We start from the raw sequence: 15858 nt of genomic DNA on the forward strand, positions 1-15858 counted from the left end.
GTGCCTCAAACGCAGTCCGACTAGAAAAGTTGACCGAGATTGACTCTGTCTTTGACCAATCGTTGTTTGTGTCCCGCCCCTTCAGTGCACGAGAGGCAGATCCAGCCAATCCCTGCGGGATGACCTCCGGAAGTGGCTTGAAGCCGGTTCAGCGTGTCTGCGGACCCTGCTAGGGTCAGTGAAGTTGATAAGAAATCCTCGGGTTCCCCAAATCTCCCTGGCCCTGTCCTCAGTTTCTTTTGTCCTCCAGTATGCCGGGGGTGGGGGAGGGAGGTTGCTAGGTGCCCGAGAGCCTACTCAGAGCGAAACTTAATTTACGGGGAGAATTTCTGGCCGCAGCGTGAAGGATTGTAGTCAGACTGTCAGAGGAAATTCCTTGGACTTAATCTGCAGGCTCTGAGGGCGGGATGGGGAGAAGCGGGGCCCTTCCCCGGCTCCGGCCATTTCCCCCTTTTCCTTCCTGATTCTCTCATCCCCTAACACAGGGACCCTTCAGGCGGCGGGATGTTCTGGTCCGGCCTTCTCCGTGGCCTCAGCACGTCCCTAAATTATGGTAAGTTGGGGACTTGAGCTGCAGAGACGCCGCTGTAGGAGGGTTATCCCCGCTGGGACTTGTCTGCCTCTGCCGCAGCCCTGGGGGGAATCGGGGTTTTAAGTTTGGGAGGCACGAATGCACGGTGGGTTTTAGCGGAGCTCGGGCTGCAAGGGCAAGAGGTGGGAAGTCGTTGCCTTGGGGGCGACTATGCATCGTCAGGTGGGTACCGGGAGTTTGGGTCAGTTTCTGATCTCTTCAGCAAATACTTAATAAATAATCTCCGGTGGGTGAGACATCCAAGCAAAGGATTGACCTTAGTGTGCGCCAGGCAAGGAGAGGGATGCTTTATTTGTCTTTATGGGTTCTGCAGACCTCACGTGCTTCTCATGGCCAGGCCCTTTGCGAAGTATCTCAGTCACTCACTCTGCAGACTTTTATTAAGCACTTTCTGGTTGCCACTCACTTAAGGATCCCGTGACAGGCTTGTGCCCTGCCAGGGAATTCTGGGCTAGCTTGAGGCGCATCTCTCACCATAACCTCTCATACACCATACTCAAGGGGGAGGTGTGACTCTGGTGCCTGTGATGCGGTGAGGACCCTGAGGCACCAAGGCAGAGTCTTGCTCAAGGGCATACCACTAGGAAGAAGCTTCTAGCAACGTCTCACCCCTTTGAGGATTCTGCTGTAACTTGACATGTAACGTAACACGGAAATAGATAGTACAGCCAGGACCCACCCTGGATAGAGAGGGAGTGTAAAGTTTGGGTGTAAAAGGGCATCTGCAATAGTGACAGGAAGGTGATGAACCTAGAGCCTTGAATTGGGAGCTCCAAGAGGGTATGTCTAGGGTCATCTCTGTCACCGTTGTGCTTCCATTTTGGGGGCCAAGATGGTAGGTAAATGTTTGCTCAAGATGGTGGCACCATCTTAACATCCTGTCCATGAGCAAATCTTGTCAGTCTGCCTTGGAAATATATTCCCTCCTTGAACTGTCCTTCTTAGTCCACTGCAGCCACACTGGTCCCCTTTCTGTTGCTGTGTCTGGGGACACCAGCTGGAGCACGATGAGCAAGGGGGCAAGTAGGGAGAGGAGGTCAGGGAAGTGATGGGGGCAGAGCACCTGGGGCCTCATGGGTCACGGAAAGGTCTTTGGCTTTTCCCTAAGTCAGATGGCACCGCAGGAGAGAGGGCTCTGAGCAGGGGAGGGGGTTCCTGATTTGACCCCCGTGTCCACAGGGTCCCTCTGGCTGGGTGTGGGGACCAGACTATAGGAGGGAGAAGGAGGGCTCGGTAGATGAGTCTGGACAGGACTAAAGGGATGCAGTGCAGGAGGGAGGAAAGGGTCTGTAACAGTTTGGGGGACATCATCTGCTCGTGGGGGGTAGAGGAGGGACACCTCCCCCGAACACCCCATTGGGTTGCTGTAGAGATGAGGCGAGTTCACATAGGTACAGGGCATAGACCAGTCCATGACGTGGTGTGAATCTGTTTGCTTTTATTATTGTTTGCAAAAGTCAGTGCCTTCCTTGCAGAATAAAAGGAGCTAATTCACATTAAATGTTTAAAACAGAACCTGACATGTAGGTGTTATTACTCTTATTTGTGACTACCCCCAGACGGAAACAAGTACATCCTGGGAAAGTGCTTGGAACTTGTGCCTAGAACTCTTAACCATTTGCTGGGATAACAGCCTCTCCTCCCGGTTGTGTGTCTCCAGGCCTAGCCCTGGCCACCCGGCCCATGGCCACCCTGAACCAGATGCACCGCCGAGGGCTTCCCAAGAGGCCGCCTCCACCTCTAGGCCCCACGGCCGGCCGGCCACAGCTGAAGGGAGTGGTGTTGCGCACGTTCATCCGAAAGCCCAAGAAACCCAACTCAGCCAACCGCAAGTGCTGCCGCGTGCGGCTCAGCACTGGCCGAGAGGCCGTGTGCTTCATCCCCGGGGAGGGCCACAGCCTGCAGGAGCACCATGTCGTGCTGGTGCAGGGCGGCCGCACCCAGGACCTGCCTGGCGTGAAGCTCACTGTTGTGCGTGGCAAGTACGACTGTGGCCACGTGCAGAAGAAGAAGTGACTGGCAGGGCCGCAGTGGGCTGGGGTTTCCTCGGAACCAGAACCTTCCTCTCTGGGTGCCTGTGATATCCTTGGGAAGCTCTTCCAGCTCTAGAAGTACCTGGTCCTGGGTGCAAATTCTGCCTTTGCCTCTTCCACCGGGAACACTGCTTGCCCACAGGGCTTCTGGGTGGAGTTAGTAAAAGCCCCCCTCTGTCCACACCCTTGCCTTCTGTGTGTAGAGCGTGGGCTCAAAGGACCTCTTCTGCTGGGACAGGGCCCTGTATTGCCATCTGCTGGGAAGGGGTGGCAATAAACACACAGACCGCCCCCCTACTTCCCTGGTTGTGGTGTGACCCTTCCTGTATTTGTCCTCTGTGTGCTATTAGCCACAGACATCCCCAATGGGCCTGTTTCCTCCAGAAAATAGCCCTACTCACAATATCCCCCTTGTTGGGTTTGGTGAAGATGAAATCCGAGGTCCTGAGTGTAGAACACCTGCCAATGGCTACTCTTTGGGGGAACTCTAGAGTCTGCTAGGTGGCTCTGAGGCCCTTTTCCCTTTCCCACGGGCCGAGGATCTGGGCAAGGACAGCCCGGCTGTCCGGTTTCCTCATCTGTGCCGGGGTGTTGGGAGGCTCAGAGCAGGTGTGCTGCTGGCCGCCTGGGAGCTGCTCCTCTCGGTTATTTTCAGACCCACACACACCTGGGTCCAAATCCTGACTCTCTGTCTTTGTTCTGCCTCAGTTTCCTCCCTTGGTAAATGGCACTGAAATAATACTGACCTTGCCTGATGATGGGCTTAGATTTTAAGATTTGAGAGCCGTCCTTCCATCACTGGGTTCTGTGCAAGTCCTGCCTTTTCTGCCTACTGGCCAGGTGACATTTAAACTCTGAGCCTGTTTCCTCCTGGGCCAAATAAATAACAGGGCCTGCCCTCCATCACCCGCACGGAGCTTAGCATACCTCCTAAATTTCTCATGATCAGAAACCTCACACGGGCCCTTTTAGGGTCAGGGCTGGGGGCAGACAGTTCATTGATTACAGACCGAAGTCCCCCCTTGTTTCACATTTAGCACCGATTTTATTGGTTGGCTGTGCCCAGCCAGGGAGAGAGCAGGAGACACTAGGGAGGCAGGCCCGAGTGCTTTCCCCTGTGGCACACCTTGCTCTTGGAGCCTGAATGCAAGGGAGTAGAGAAAAGGAGTCTGTTGGCCAGCAGGAGGGGAGCTTCCCATGAGGTAGGGACAGGAGGTGGGGCAGGGGACGTGGTTTGTGGATCAGCAGGGACTTAGGAATTCTGATAGAAACGGTACCAGCCAGGCCCAAAGGGCAGGCGCTGATGGGTGGTGCTAGAGAAGGTCACACAAGCCTCACAGCTGAGTCCCAGGGACTCTGAAGACTAAGGAAACGGTTCCTTTTGATGCCCCTGTTGGTGACCTCAAGGACAGACTGCCCCACCTAAGGTCTGCTCCCTGCTAGCTTACTCTGCAAACATGTGGTCAGGAGTCACCGTCCCGGGTGATCAGCGACTTTCCCCCATGGTTAAAAATCCTGGTTTGGCCTTTGTCTTGTGACTCAGTCCGCCAACTGACATCCACACGTGTAAGAAAACAATTTGCAAGAAAAGTAAACATCTCTGAGTTACTCTGGGAGTAAGTTCTCCCACCCTGGGAAGCTGGGAAAGTGGTGAGCAGCCTGGTTGGATCCCTGGTTTCTTGTACAGCGTGTGGGCACCATGCTGAAACAGCAGTGAGTGGGGTTCCCCAGAGGGCCGCCGGGAAGGGGCCACATGGGACACCCACTTGTCCACGGGCACCCGGCTCCCAGCTGGGCTCCCAGCCTCAAAACTGCCCTTGACTGATGATGCCCAGATGGCAGTACTTTCTGGAAGGCTGGATCAGTTGGCTAGGACAGGCGGATCCTGACCCTCACACTGGAGTGGGTCACCAGGGCGCCATAGTGCCCCACCCAGGAACGCGTGTCCCTCCCATACTGCTCAAATGACACGTAGCGGATGCCCTTGCCAAAGTTGGTGAAGACATGCGACACCTGCATGGGAAAAGAGAGTGGGAGGTTGAGGGCCTGTGGGCCCTTCCCTTCCTCCACCCCCTCAACAGGCACTCCCCAAGGACCAGTGACATACCAGGCCCTGCTCTAGGCACTGGGGATACAGCAGTGAGGAAAGCAGAAAGGCCCTGGCCAGGGGAAGCGGCTGCTCTAGCAGGGGACTCAGACACTGAGGACAGTTTGAGGGGGTAAGGGGCAAGGGGGTGGGATTGTACAGTGAGCGAACAAGGGCACCACTGAGGCAACATCTGAGCACAGACCTGAGGGAGGGGAGGAAGCCATGTGGGGATTGGGATGAAGAGTGTTCCAAACAGAGGAAGTCTTGGGACCTCTGGGGGGCTCAGCTGGTAAAGCATCTGCCTTCAGCTTAGGTCATGATCCCGGGGTCCTGGGATGGAGCCCCGTGTCAGGCTCTCTGCTTGGCAGGGAGCCTGCTTCTCCCTCTACCCCACCCCTGCTTGTGCTTGCTCTCTCTCTCTCTCTCTCTCTCTCTGACAAATAAATAAAATCTTTAAAAAACAAAAACTTTCTCCCTTAAAAACAAAACAAAGCAAAACAGAGAAGCAGTCAATGCAAAGGCCCTGAGGTAGAAGTGTGCCTGGAGCAGAGAGAACAGAAGGCGGTGTCTGGGAGGTAAAGGGCAGATGACGGGGGCCTCGTGGGCCATGGAAGGACTTTGGCTTCCAGCTTTTCTTATGCTTTGGAACATTTTTAAAAAATTGAGATAATACTCGCCTAAAAAATGTACCATTTAAAACTGTACAATTTCATGGTTTTTAGTATTTTCACAATGTCATGCTACTATGACCAACTCTCCAATTCTGGAACATTTCCATCACCCCAGAAAAAAGCCTCAAATCTGTTAGCTGTCACTTCCAATTCCTCCCTCCCCCTAGTCTTAACAACCACTCCTCTATCTGCTTTCTCTCTCTGTCTTTGCTGCTTCTGGACATTTCCCATAAATGCAGTCCTACAGCGTGTAGCCTTTTGTGCCTAGCCTCTTTTCACTTAGCATCCCATTGTCAGGGTTCACCATGTTGGACATGGATTCACACTTCATCCCTTTTTATAGCTACCTGATAAAACTTTGGCTTTTCCTCTGAGATGTAGCCCTAGGAGAGTTCCAAGCAAGGGAGGCTTGTGATCTGACTCACTTTTCAAAGGGATCTTTCTGGATGTGTGTTGGGTGGGGAGGGAGGGATAGAGAGAAGATCAGGAGAAGAAACAAGAAAGCCACTTCAAAGTTTTGATTTTTTTTTTTTTTTAAGAGGTCACTGCCAAGTGGGAGGCGGGGAGGGCAGAGAGAGAGAATCATAAGCAGCTTCCAACAGCAGGCTCCATCAGGACCCTGACATCATGACCCAAGCTCAGATCGAGTCAGACGCTTAACTGACGGAGCCCCACAAAGGTGACTTTGATAACAGGGGTGATGACTCACAGCACAGGCTTGGGAGCCAGCCTGGGTGTGACTGGAGCCCTGTGTGCTTTAGTGGGACTTGAGGCCAGCACTTAAGCTTGTATGCCTCAGTTTCCTTGACTCTAGAATGGGGATAGAGGCAAGGACTTTGATTTACCCCTGCATCCCAAGCCCTTAGGGCAGTGCGCAGCACACAGTAGGTGCTCCGCTAATGAAATGAATTAGCTGGTGAAATCTCTCAGAAGAGCACCCGGAGCGAAGTAAGGGCTCCGTGATTGTTTGCGTTTATTGTTGGAGACCTTCAGCCACGAGGAGGGCTGAGAAGGGAATCCGAGCAGGTGGAAGTTGGGGTGTGTCTGGAAGACAGGCTGGATGGACCCACCTGTCGACAGCCTCTCTCCGTCCACTGAAGAACTGGGTTGGGTGAGGCCGAGAACTTGACCACTTCGTTTTCGTGCACATCCAGGAGGCGGACCCGGAGACGGTAGATGCAGCCACAGTTTTCTCGGGCACCCCACCTGTCAGGTAGTAGTGAGCCCTGATGCCCTCGCCACGCGCCCGGTCATGGGGATGGGAGAAGGAAGGCTGAGGGCCAAGTCTCCCTGCACTTGTCACACACCCCACACTGTGTATAGAGAAGTCAGGGCCTGGGAATTTGTGGGGAGGGGGAGGAGACTGGGTACTCCTGGGGTGGCTTCTAGGGGCTTGGGCTTGGATGTGTGTGTATGGAGGGGGAGGAGTATGGTGTTGGGGGAGGAACCACAACCCTGAAGAGGAGGAGGCTAGGTATCTTGGTGGAGGAGCCAGAGCCTCCAGGAAGAAACTGGACTTTGTGTGGAGCAGGAAGAGCTTGAAGGAGGAGCCTGGGCGCTTTGTGAAGGAACCAGGCGCTCTGGAACCTGTGCCTGGTGCCAACTCTGCCCCTCTGAGTCCCAGTTCTCAGAGCACAGTGCTCCGACCCTTCCTTAGGACTTGGGTGTCCACAGGCCCTTAGGCTCCATGCTGAATGTGGGTGATGAGGGTGGCATGGGTGACTTGGGGCGCCTTGTTTCAGACCAAGCCAATCAGTGGCCTCCATGTCAGCAGCCCTGGGGCCTGCTGAAGGGGGAGAGGGAAGAGTGCAGAGCGGGGGGCTCTGGGTTCATCAAATCTCTGCCCTCCCAGCTTCTACAACTGTGAGAGCATCCCCTCCCCCGTCAGCCTCACCACACTGTAGCCATGGCCAGGCGAGGGGGTTGATGAGGGCTCGGAGGAACCCCTTCTGCAGCACGGCTGCCGGCCCTGATGGTGCTGGGGGCGGGCTGCCATTATTGACTCACCAGTCGGCCACACAGATCTCGATCTGGGCACTGTCCAGCAGCTCCTGCCACACCCCCTCCATCACCAAGTCTACAAGCTGCCTCTTGAAGCACCATCTGGGAAGGGGAAGATGGTGTAGGGATAAGGCAGAAAGCCACAGCCCAGAAATCACATCCTCCAAGAAGCCCCCCTCCCTCCACAACCCTGTCTGAAGCAGCAGCCCCTCAGGGTTTGCTCTACTGGACAAGATGTAGGATGGGCCAGGCATGCCCACTGGCCTCTCCCATCCCTCCCCCATTCTCCACCAGGCTCTGGGCTCCAGGAGGCTGACCTGTATGTCTCTAGTATTTGTGGGGACTGGAACATGAGTACAAATGGAGGCCCACACTGAGCAGGGAGTTCTGGAGCCTCTTAATAAAGTGCAGAGGCCCAAAGGCTAAGGTTGAACTGCCTGTAGTTTCCCCTGCCCTCCCCTTCCTGCTGGGTCAGCCAATGGGAGCCCTAACAGGAGAGTGAAGGGTGAGAGGAGAGTAAAACCGGGTTATTTAGCCTCCCAGCTCCCTCCCAAGGGATCAGCGTAGGACTGCTGTGTCTCTCCACGAAAGGGCACAGCTCCGTGTGCCCCTCTCCTCACAGCCTTCCCTGTCTATGGTTCAGGAACTGCTTCCTCCCCTTATCCTTGTCAGGTCTCCAGCCTGGTAATGACCCTTTCCCTCACCATTGCTAGCCTGGGGTTCATGGAGTATCCCTTATGGTCTGCCCTCACTTTTGTAAACAGTGCTTCTCCCCTGATTTGAATATGCCATCTAAAGATCTAAATGTGAAGGATAAAACTGTGAAGTTACTGGAAGAGATTATGAGAAAATACTGTTAGGATCTAAGGGTAGGGAAGGATTTTTTCACGCAGAATTTCAAAAGCAATCTCCAAAGCAAAGAAGAATTTGAGCATAGGAAAATGACGAAGAACACCATGGACACAGTTAATACAGATGGTAGAGGCGGAGATTCCCAGTGTCCAGGATGGATAAAGGGCTAACATCTAAGATACACAAGGAATTCTTGTATATCATCAAGAATGAGACATCAACCCTAATAGAAAATATGAATGGGCGATTTCCAAAAGAGGGAATGCAAAAATCTAACAAGCACGCGAAGAGATGCTTTATTATTAGTAAATCGAAACATGCAAATTAAAACGTCAGTGAGACATCACTTCCACTCCTAATATACTGCAACTACTAGAAAGTTGGATAATGCCACAGGGGAATGGTTGAACATGGGGGGAGGGAGTGAGGACAATGGGTATAGGTTGAACATGGAGGGAGGAGGACGATGGGTATGGAGTATGAGAATAAAGAGAATCAATCAATCCGTCAGCTGTTCTGATGTCTTCATGGAATTTGTCACAGTCAGAAGCTCTGGAGCCAGATTACCTGGGTTCAAATCCCAGCGCCACCATTTATTGGTGTTGGCTACCCTTTGTGCCTGTTTCCTATTAACAAATGGAGATAAGGCTATCCATGTCACAGGGCTGTTGCCAGGATTCAAAGAGTTATATGTAAAGCAGTTATATGTAAGTCCTCTAAAGGTTTGTTGTTTTGTTGTCCTCATTATTTTACTGTTTATGTGTTTAATGTCTCGCCCCGCCCCTTTCGGAATTCCCCATTTCTGAATTTGCCCAGTATCTCTGGCATATAAAACAGTGCCTGGGGGGCGCCTAGGGGGCTCCCTGGGTTAAGCCGCTGCCTTCGGCTCAGATCATGATCTCAGGGTCCTAGGATCGAGTCCTGCATCGGGCTCTCTGCTCAGCAGGGAGCCTGCTTCCCTCTCTCTCTCTCTGCCTGCCCCTCCATCTACTTGTGATTTCTCTCTGTCAAATAAATAAATAAAATCTTTAAAAACAAAAAACAATGCCTGGTAGCTGGCAGGCCCTCAACAGATATTTGACAACTATCTGGCTCACTGAATAAATGAATGAGGGAAGGAGAGGGTGAAAGTGAGTGCGGGTGAGGATGAGGACGGAGGGTAGGGCCCCTCTCCCTCCTCCGGGCCCTTGCCCCTGGGCTCAAGGGCAACTCACTGGAAAGAAGTCACGAAGCAGGTCTGGGAAGGAGCCCCCGGCACCAGCGTTAGGTTCTTCTCCACGGCCCAGCCGTTCCCGCCGTGCTCCACCTCCCAGCCTCTGAAGCCCTCTGTGGGTACAACACGCCCGAAGACAAGGGATTCACCTGCATGCAGCTCGCCCAGCTGACAGCCCGCCCACCATCCAGCTTGCCCCGCCCACAAACTCCTCCTTCCCGCGCTCCTCCCCCGGTTTCTTCACACACACCCCGGGCCCGCCTCCCGGCCGCCGGCACTCCTCGTCCCACCCCACACCGGCGTCGCTCAGCCCTGCTCATCCACTCAGCTTCTCTTCAGCTCCACTCGGCCCCGCCCCCAGCTCTCCATTCAGCTCCCTCCATCTGCTCGGCTTCTCCTTGGTTCCGCCCCGGGCTCGTGCCATCATGGCCCCACCCCCTCCTACAAAAGCCCTCTGTCTCCCGTCCTGGGCCCGCTCACTCGCTCTGTTTTTCCCTCCTCACGGGCCCTCAGGACGGCTTCATCATAGTTCTATGCAAGCTCCGCCCCCCCCCCCCCCCAGCGCCTGCTCAGCTTTTCCCCAACCTTTCCTGACTCCTTCCTCCTTAGCCCGGCTCACTGAGTCTACAGTCCCAGTCTGGGTCATTCCTGCCACGGTCCTTGGCTCGTCCAGCTCTGGGTCGCCCGTCCACGTCGTCGTCCTCCACAGCCTACATCACCTGGCCCCGCCCACCCAGTCCATCTCTTTCCGAGACCCGCCTGCAAGTTTCACAGGAGCCTCTTCCCTCGGCCACGCCCCCTTGGTTCCTGCCCTGGCCTGCCTGGCCCGACGCCCCATCCCACACAACACTTGGGTCTACCCGGCCCCGCCCCCGTACGCACGCTCTCCGCAGGAGTTGAAGATGAGGTTGCGGCCTAGGGGCGCGCGCAGGCAGTAGCGCGCCAGGGCGCAGAGCGGGAACTCCTCGTCCTCGCCGTTGGGCGGGCAGCGCTGGGCCACCGCGTAGAGTGCGCGGCCCTCGGCGCTGCGGTCGCGGGCCAGCTGCAGCAGCCACACGGTGGGCCCGTCCACCACGTCGCGCCAGGCGCGGCACACTGCGCGGCAGCGCGTCACCAGGGCGCGCGGCGGCACGTGGCTCAGCACCTGCACCAGCAGCTCCGGGGGCAGCGCGTCCAAGGCTAGGGGCGGGTCCGCGGGCAGCTGCCGCCGCGAGGGCCGGGCGCCCATCTCCGGCCGCCAGAGACCTGCGGGTTGAGAGGGGTCAGCAGATCAGGGCAGTTAGGCCTTTCTCACCTCTTCCAGGACACAGGGTCCCTGGGACTTGACCATGACCCCACCAGCTCCAGTGGGGGACCGCGGGACTACCACGGCCCGTGAAAACTGGGCACCTAGTTACTGCCACTTGGCTCTGAAGGCGACTGGCTTCTCACCTTACCCCCTCGAGCAGAGGGGCCCTGGTCCAACCACGACTCCCTGGGGACTGCTAACCCCGGCTTCCATATTAGGCCGGTACACTTGTGTCAGGCTAAGCACTCTACACATATGACCGCGAGCACAGAAAAAAACCACTCCATACCCCAGCCTGTCCCAACCTCTCAGGCCTTGGAACTCATGAACTGTCTTCAGTTCATGAAATCTCTTCACTGAACATTCTTGTCACTTTAACCAAAACCCAGTCCTGTTCCCCGCCCTCCCCCACCCTCACTCCCCACCCTTCCAAGTGGTTAAATCTTTGCTCCTTGGTGCTGCCTCCAGACCATTCTTCCCTCCTCCCCCAAACTCCCCCAGCTATGATGGCTGTGTCCTCAGAGTAGATGGGTCACTGCCCTGCCTTGTGCATCACCGGCTGATTCAGCTCACTACTCACTTCATGATTTTAGTTCTAGGCCCCCAGCCACTCAGGCTGCTCTTCTCAACATTCCACATCCAGACAGATGATCCTTCCTTCTGCCACCTGCTTCTCTGCTCCCTGACCTCTCCTCTCAGCCTTTCCCTTCCATGGTCACACCTAGACTTTTTCTTGGTGACCACAGACTCTTTGAGAAACTCAATCTCAGGGCACTAGCTCACTCTCCACTCCTCACCCCTTTTCTCTCCATCTCCTTCCTTCCAGTACCCGAGACTGGCTTCCTCCCACACGTGACCCTGGTTCAATCCAGCCCAGTACCCAGTTAAAGGTGACTGAAGAACACACAATTCCATTGGCTGGTCTCCCTTCCAGATTGTGAACTTGACCCTCAAGCCAGGTCGCTCTGTGACAATCAGATAATATGTGTTATCCACAGGCTCCTCCTCTCTCTAGATAACTCCTTCACACCTTCTCCCCCAACCCCTAGCTCATCACACCCCCTTCCACCTCTTCATTCTCCTTTTGCTTCTTATTTTGCAGAAAAAAAAAATAGAAGCGATGAGAAGTGAACTTTCACAGGTGCCCACTCTGTCTACCACCCACCTGCTTTGGGGCCTCTGTGCTTTCCCACGGTGACTGCACTGAAAACGTCAGCCCTCTGTGTGACCTGCTCACACCCCTTCCGCCCACTCCAGGTCACAGTCTCACAGTTCTCGCTGTCTCCTGCACCTTGGATTCCACCTCCGCTCTGGATCATTCTCAGCCGCCCACACGGTATCATCCCCTCCCTGTGAAAACAAACTCTCTCTTGATTTTATCTCCCCTTCCGGCTATGGCCCCATTTCTTTGCTCCTCTTTACAGTAAAACTTTTCAAAAAAGTTGTCACCAGTCTCTGCCTCCAAATTTTCTCCTTCTGTTCTCTCTTAAACCTTCTCTAATCAGGCTCTGCCCCCTGCCCTGAAATGTCAAGGTAACCAATAACCCCTTAGGTGCTAAGTCAAAGTCAGGGTTCAGTCCTCACTTTGACACTGATGCACTGAGTTTACTCCCACTTCACTTAGCTCCAAGCCACGATATGCTCTGGACCCCTTCCATTCATTTGCCTGGTGGCTCCTAGTGAGTTTCTGGCTGTTCACCCTCTATCTGATCTGGCAATGTGAGAGACTGGTGTTTAAAGTTCCTGTATTCTCCACCACTAGTCACTCCCTTGGGGATCTCACCCATTCATACACCTGCCTCGTGGCCCATCACTGTCCTTCTGCTTCTTTCCCCAGTCGTCTGTAACTCACTAGTAGCTACTAGTAACTCACTAGTATGAGCACCTGAGTCAGGTCTTGTCCCTGTGTTGCTCAGAAACCCCCCACCCCAGGGGTGGGGCCGCCATCCCACTCTGGATAAAGGCAGAGTCCTCACTGTGGCCCACAAGGCCCCACACAGTCTGTCCCCATCACCTGCCTGCCCTCATCTCCCCATCACCCGCTCTGTCCAGCCATACGAGCCTGCACACCTCGGACACTTTGTACAGGCTCTATGCTTACCTCCACACTTCAAGTCTTTGTTCAGATGTTAGCTTCTCCATGAGACCATCTTTAACCACCCTATTTCAGGGCCTCATGACCACCCCCTACTCTTCCTTCCCTTTTCCTTACCGTATATTTCCCTAAAGCTCTCATCACCTCTTAATACATCACACACATAAGTATATGTAATTTACTTAATGCCTTTTTTTTTTTAAAGATTTTATTTATTTATTTGACAGAGAGAAATCACAAGTAGATGGAGAGGCAGGCAGAGAGAGAGAGAGAGAGAGAGAGAGAGGGAAGCAGGCTCCCTGCCGAGCAGAGAGCCCGATGCGGGACTCGATCCCAGGACCCTGAGATCATGATCTGAGCCGAAGGCAGTGGCTTAACCCACTGAGCCACCCAGGCGCCCTACTTAATGCCTTTTTAAAAAAATATATTTTATTTATTTATTTATTGGACAGAGAGAGAGATCACAAGTAGGCAGAGGCAGGCAGAGAGAGAGGGGGAAGCAGGCTCCCTGCTGAGCAGAGATCCCGATGTGGGGCTCGATCCCAGGACCCCGGGATCATGACCTGAGCCGAAGGCAGAGGCTTTAACCAACTGAGCCACCCAGACACCCCCCTAAAAAATATTTTAAAGTAATCTCTACACCCAACATGGGGTTCAAACTCATGACCCCAAGATCAAGAGTCAAACGCTCTACCAACAGCCAGCTGGGTGCCTACTTCATACCTCCTCACCATGAGGACACGTCTGTTGCTTGCTTTGCATACTGGGTACTAGTGTCCACACCAGTGTCCGACACATAATAAGTGTGCAATGAAGAGATGTTAAGTGAATGAACCAACAAATCATCACGTCAGAAACCCACTCCACAGATGAGGAAACTGAGGCACAGAAAGGTGAAACATCTTTATTTAAGGAGAACTCAGTGACTGGGCTCAGACCTAGTGAGAAACTCATTTCTTCTTCCCCACTGAGGTGGAATGGCCTGGCAAAATGCCTTGTGGCTGGATGCTGCCGGCTTGGGTTCAAGTTCCAGCCCTGCCTCTAGCTAGTTCTATGACCAAGGGCGTGTCCCTTAATCTCTCCTTGCTCTGAGAACAAGGATGTTAACAGTACCTACTGCATGGGGTTGTTTTAAGGACAAAATGGGTTAATATTTGAAAAGCACTTAAGAAAAATCACTGGTGTCTCAGAAATAAGAGGGATATTAATTAATATTGAACACTAAATTGTTAGTTGCTATTATTATTACACATCATAAAAGAATGATGAACAGCCATTTAGCTACAATTTTGTCATCTGGTGACATTTATTGGGCCTTTATGAAGCCACTGGGTTAAGCATTAGAGCTGGGGCATCTCGTGGAATCCCATCATCTTGTTTAATGGGCAAAACCATCACAGGAGGCTGCCCTGGGTTAAGAGACTTCAATGATCTAATGCTTGTTATGCTGTCTAATGTCTGTAAGTGCTCAACTCATGACAGTTGTTATTATTTTAAAATAAGCTGAATAAGGTTTTGTTAAGGGGCGCCTGGGTGGCGCAGTCAGTTAAGCATCTGTCCCTTGGTTTTGGCTCAGGTCATGATCTCAGGGTCATGAGATCGAGCCGTGTCAGGGATCTGCTCTCAGAATGGAGTCTACTTGAGATTCTTTCTCCCTCTGCCCCTCCTGCTTTTGCTCTCTCTCTCTCTCAAATAAATAAATAAATCTAAGAAAGAAAGAAACTTGTATCAGGCTAGTGATCCACAGACATGGCAAAATGCAGAATACCCCCTTTACCCTGATGCAGAGTGACTGGTGATAAGACAGGCTTTAAGAAGCAGTGTGTGATTTCCACCTTTCCCCCCCCCCCCCCCACCGCCAAGTGGTTTCTTAATTGCCTTAGGAATTAGCTGCCATTTAATAGTAAGTCCACCAGTTTGCCTGTCATGGACATGAAACTCACCAGAGTGTGGTTCCCTTGCTTGGCTTGCCTTAAGACTGTGCTTGTTTCTGGCAAACAAGGGATCTCTGGAGCTGGGGTGGCCCCTTACAAAATGAGAGCAGACAGGCTTCACCAGGGAACAAGGACCTTATGAGCCGTGAATATACAAAATCCTTGTTTGGGATGCTCTGCTGAGGGCCATAAGAAGCCTCATGGCCACCATGTCCACACGGCTTAATGCTGACCACTGGTTGGGTCAGTATGGGACAGGTAAGGCATGACATGCCCTGCTGTCCGAGTGCCTGGGACTGTGTGTGTTTGGGGGAGCAGCTATGTTGTTGGCTGGCACAGTGACTGGGGGTGCTAATGATATACAGTTTCTAGGACCCACGATGCTATGCTGACCAAAGCAACTATAATAAGATAGCCTATCTGACATGGTCTGCTAGGACTTGACCACTCTCCACTGCTCACACCCTTCTCCTTGACGCCGACAGACCTTTGTGACCGCTTCAACTTTCAGAGCGCCATAGACGTGACATGGCTAAGGGATTTCTAAAGCTGGGTCACAGAAGAAGATACAGCCAACAGCCACCACCTGACTCTCTCGGGATGTGTGCCATGGGAGCCCTGAGTCCAGTGGAGTGCTGCTCAACATTTAACAGCTCACTCTTCAGGAGAAAAAAAGAATCTGGGTTCGTAGCGTTGGCTGACATCTAGGTAAAAACACCTACCGTGACTGATCACAAGCTACCAACGTCAAGTCCCTGAACTGAGGAGCTGGAGAGCTGCCCACAGTCTGCTCTCAGAAGCCAAAGCAAACCGCATACCACATACACCCCAGCCCCAGTCACCACTGAAGTCTGGCTGAGTCTGAAGTCTGAAGAGACCCAGGGAAGGCAGAGAAGTGCCTGGGGAGCCCCAGCTGTTTGAGTCCTATTCTAGGGGCTAGACACAGTGGGGGATAAGCCTTCCAATGACCCAACCCCAGCCACAGTCAGACGGCGCTGTACACAAGCCCCTAAGAACTGCAAAGCCGAGCCCAGCCATTCCCCAGAGGCATGAAATAATAAAATAAAGGTTATAGTTTTAGGTTGCTGTG

At 53.4% G+C, this 15858-nt stretch overlaps 2 protein-coding genes across 4 annotated transcripts in view; one reads left to right on the forward strand and one right to left on the reverse strand.

The window, feature by feature from the left end:
- The first annotated feature begins 17 nt into the window (after positions 1–17).
- On the forward strand, positions 18–2922 carry MRPS12 (mitochondrial ribosomal protein S12). 2 transcript variants are annotated; one of them, XM_013047624.2, is made up of 3 exons: positions 18–174; positions 486–553; positions 2253–2922. In XM_013047624.2, the coding sequence occupies exons 2-3, from the start codon at positions 505–507 to the stop codon at positions 2606–2608; spliced, it is 405 nt and encodes a 134-aa protein (XP_012903078.1). In that variant the 5' UTR covers positions 18–174; positions 486–504; the 3' UTR covers positions 2609–2922. The 2 variants fall into 2 exon arrangements, with proteins under 2 accessions (XP_012903078.1, XP_004776257.1); XM_004776200.2 differs by having other exon boundaries at positions 173–249.
- FBXO17 (F-box protein 17) overlaps positions 2011–15858 on the reverse strand; it is a 29963-nt gene continuing 16115 nt past the window's right edge. For both annotated transcript variants that reach the window (XM_004776203.3, XM_004776201.3), the window contains exons 2-6: positions 10334–10696; positions 9453–9564; positions 7393–7488; positions 6456–6591; positions 2011–4638 (exon numbers count right to left, since the gene is read on the reverse strand). In XM_004776203.3, the coding sequence (XP_004776260.1) occupies positions 4495–4638; positions 6456–6591; positions 7393–7488; positions 9453–9564; positions 10334–10679 (834 nt within the window). In that variant the 5' untranslated portion in view covers positions 10680–10696 and the 3' untranslated portion in view covers positions 2011–4494. The remainder of the gene's footprint in view (positions 4639–6455; positions 6592–7392; positions 7489–9452; positions 9565–10333; positions 10697–15858) is intronic.

Source organism: Mustela putorius, unplaced genomic scaffold (genome assembly GCF_011764305.1).
Source record: "Mustela putorius furo isolate JIRA1106 unplaced genomic scaffold, ASM1176430v1.1 tig00000196_pilon_pilon_pilon, whole genome shotgun sequence".
Classification (NCBI taxonomy): domain Eukaryota; kingdom Metazoa; phylum Chordata; class Mammalia; order Carnivora; family Mustelidae; genus Mustela; species Mustela putorius.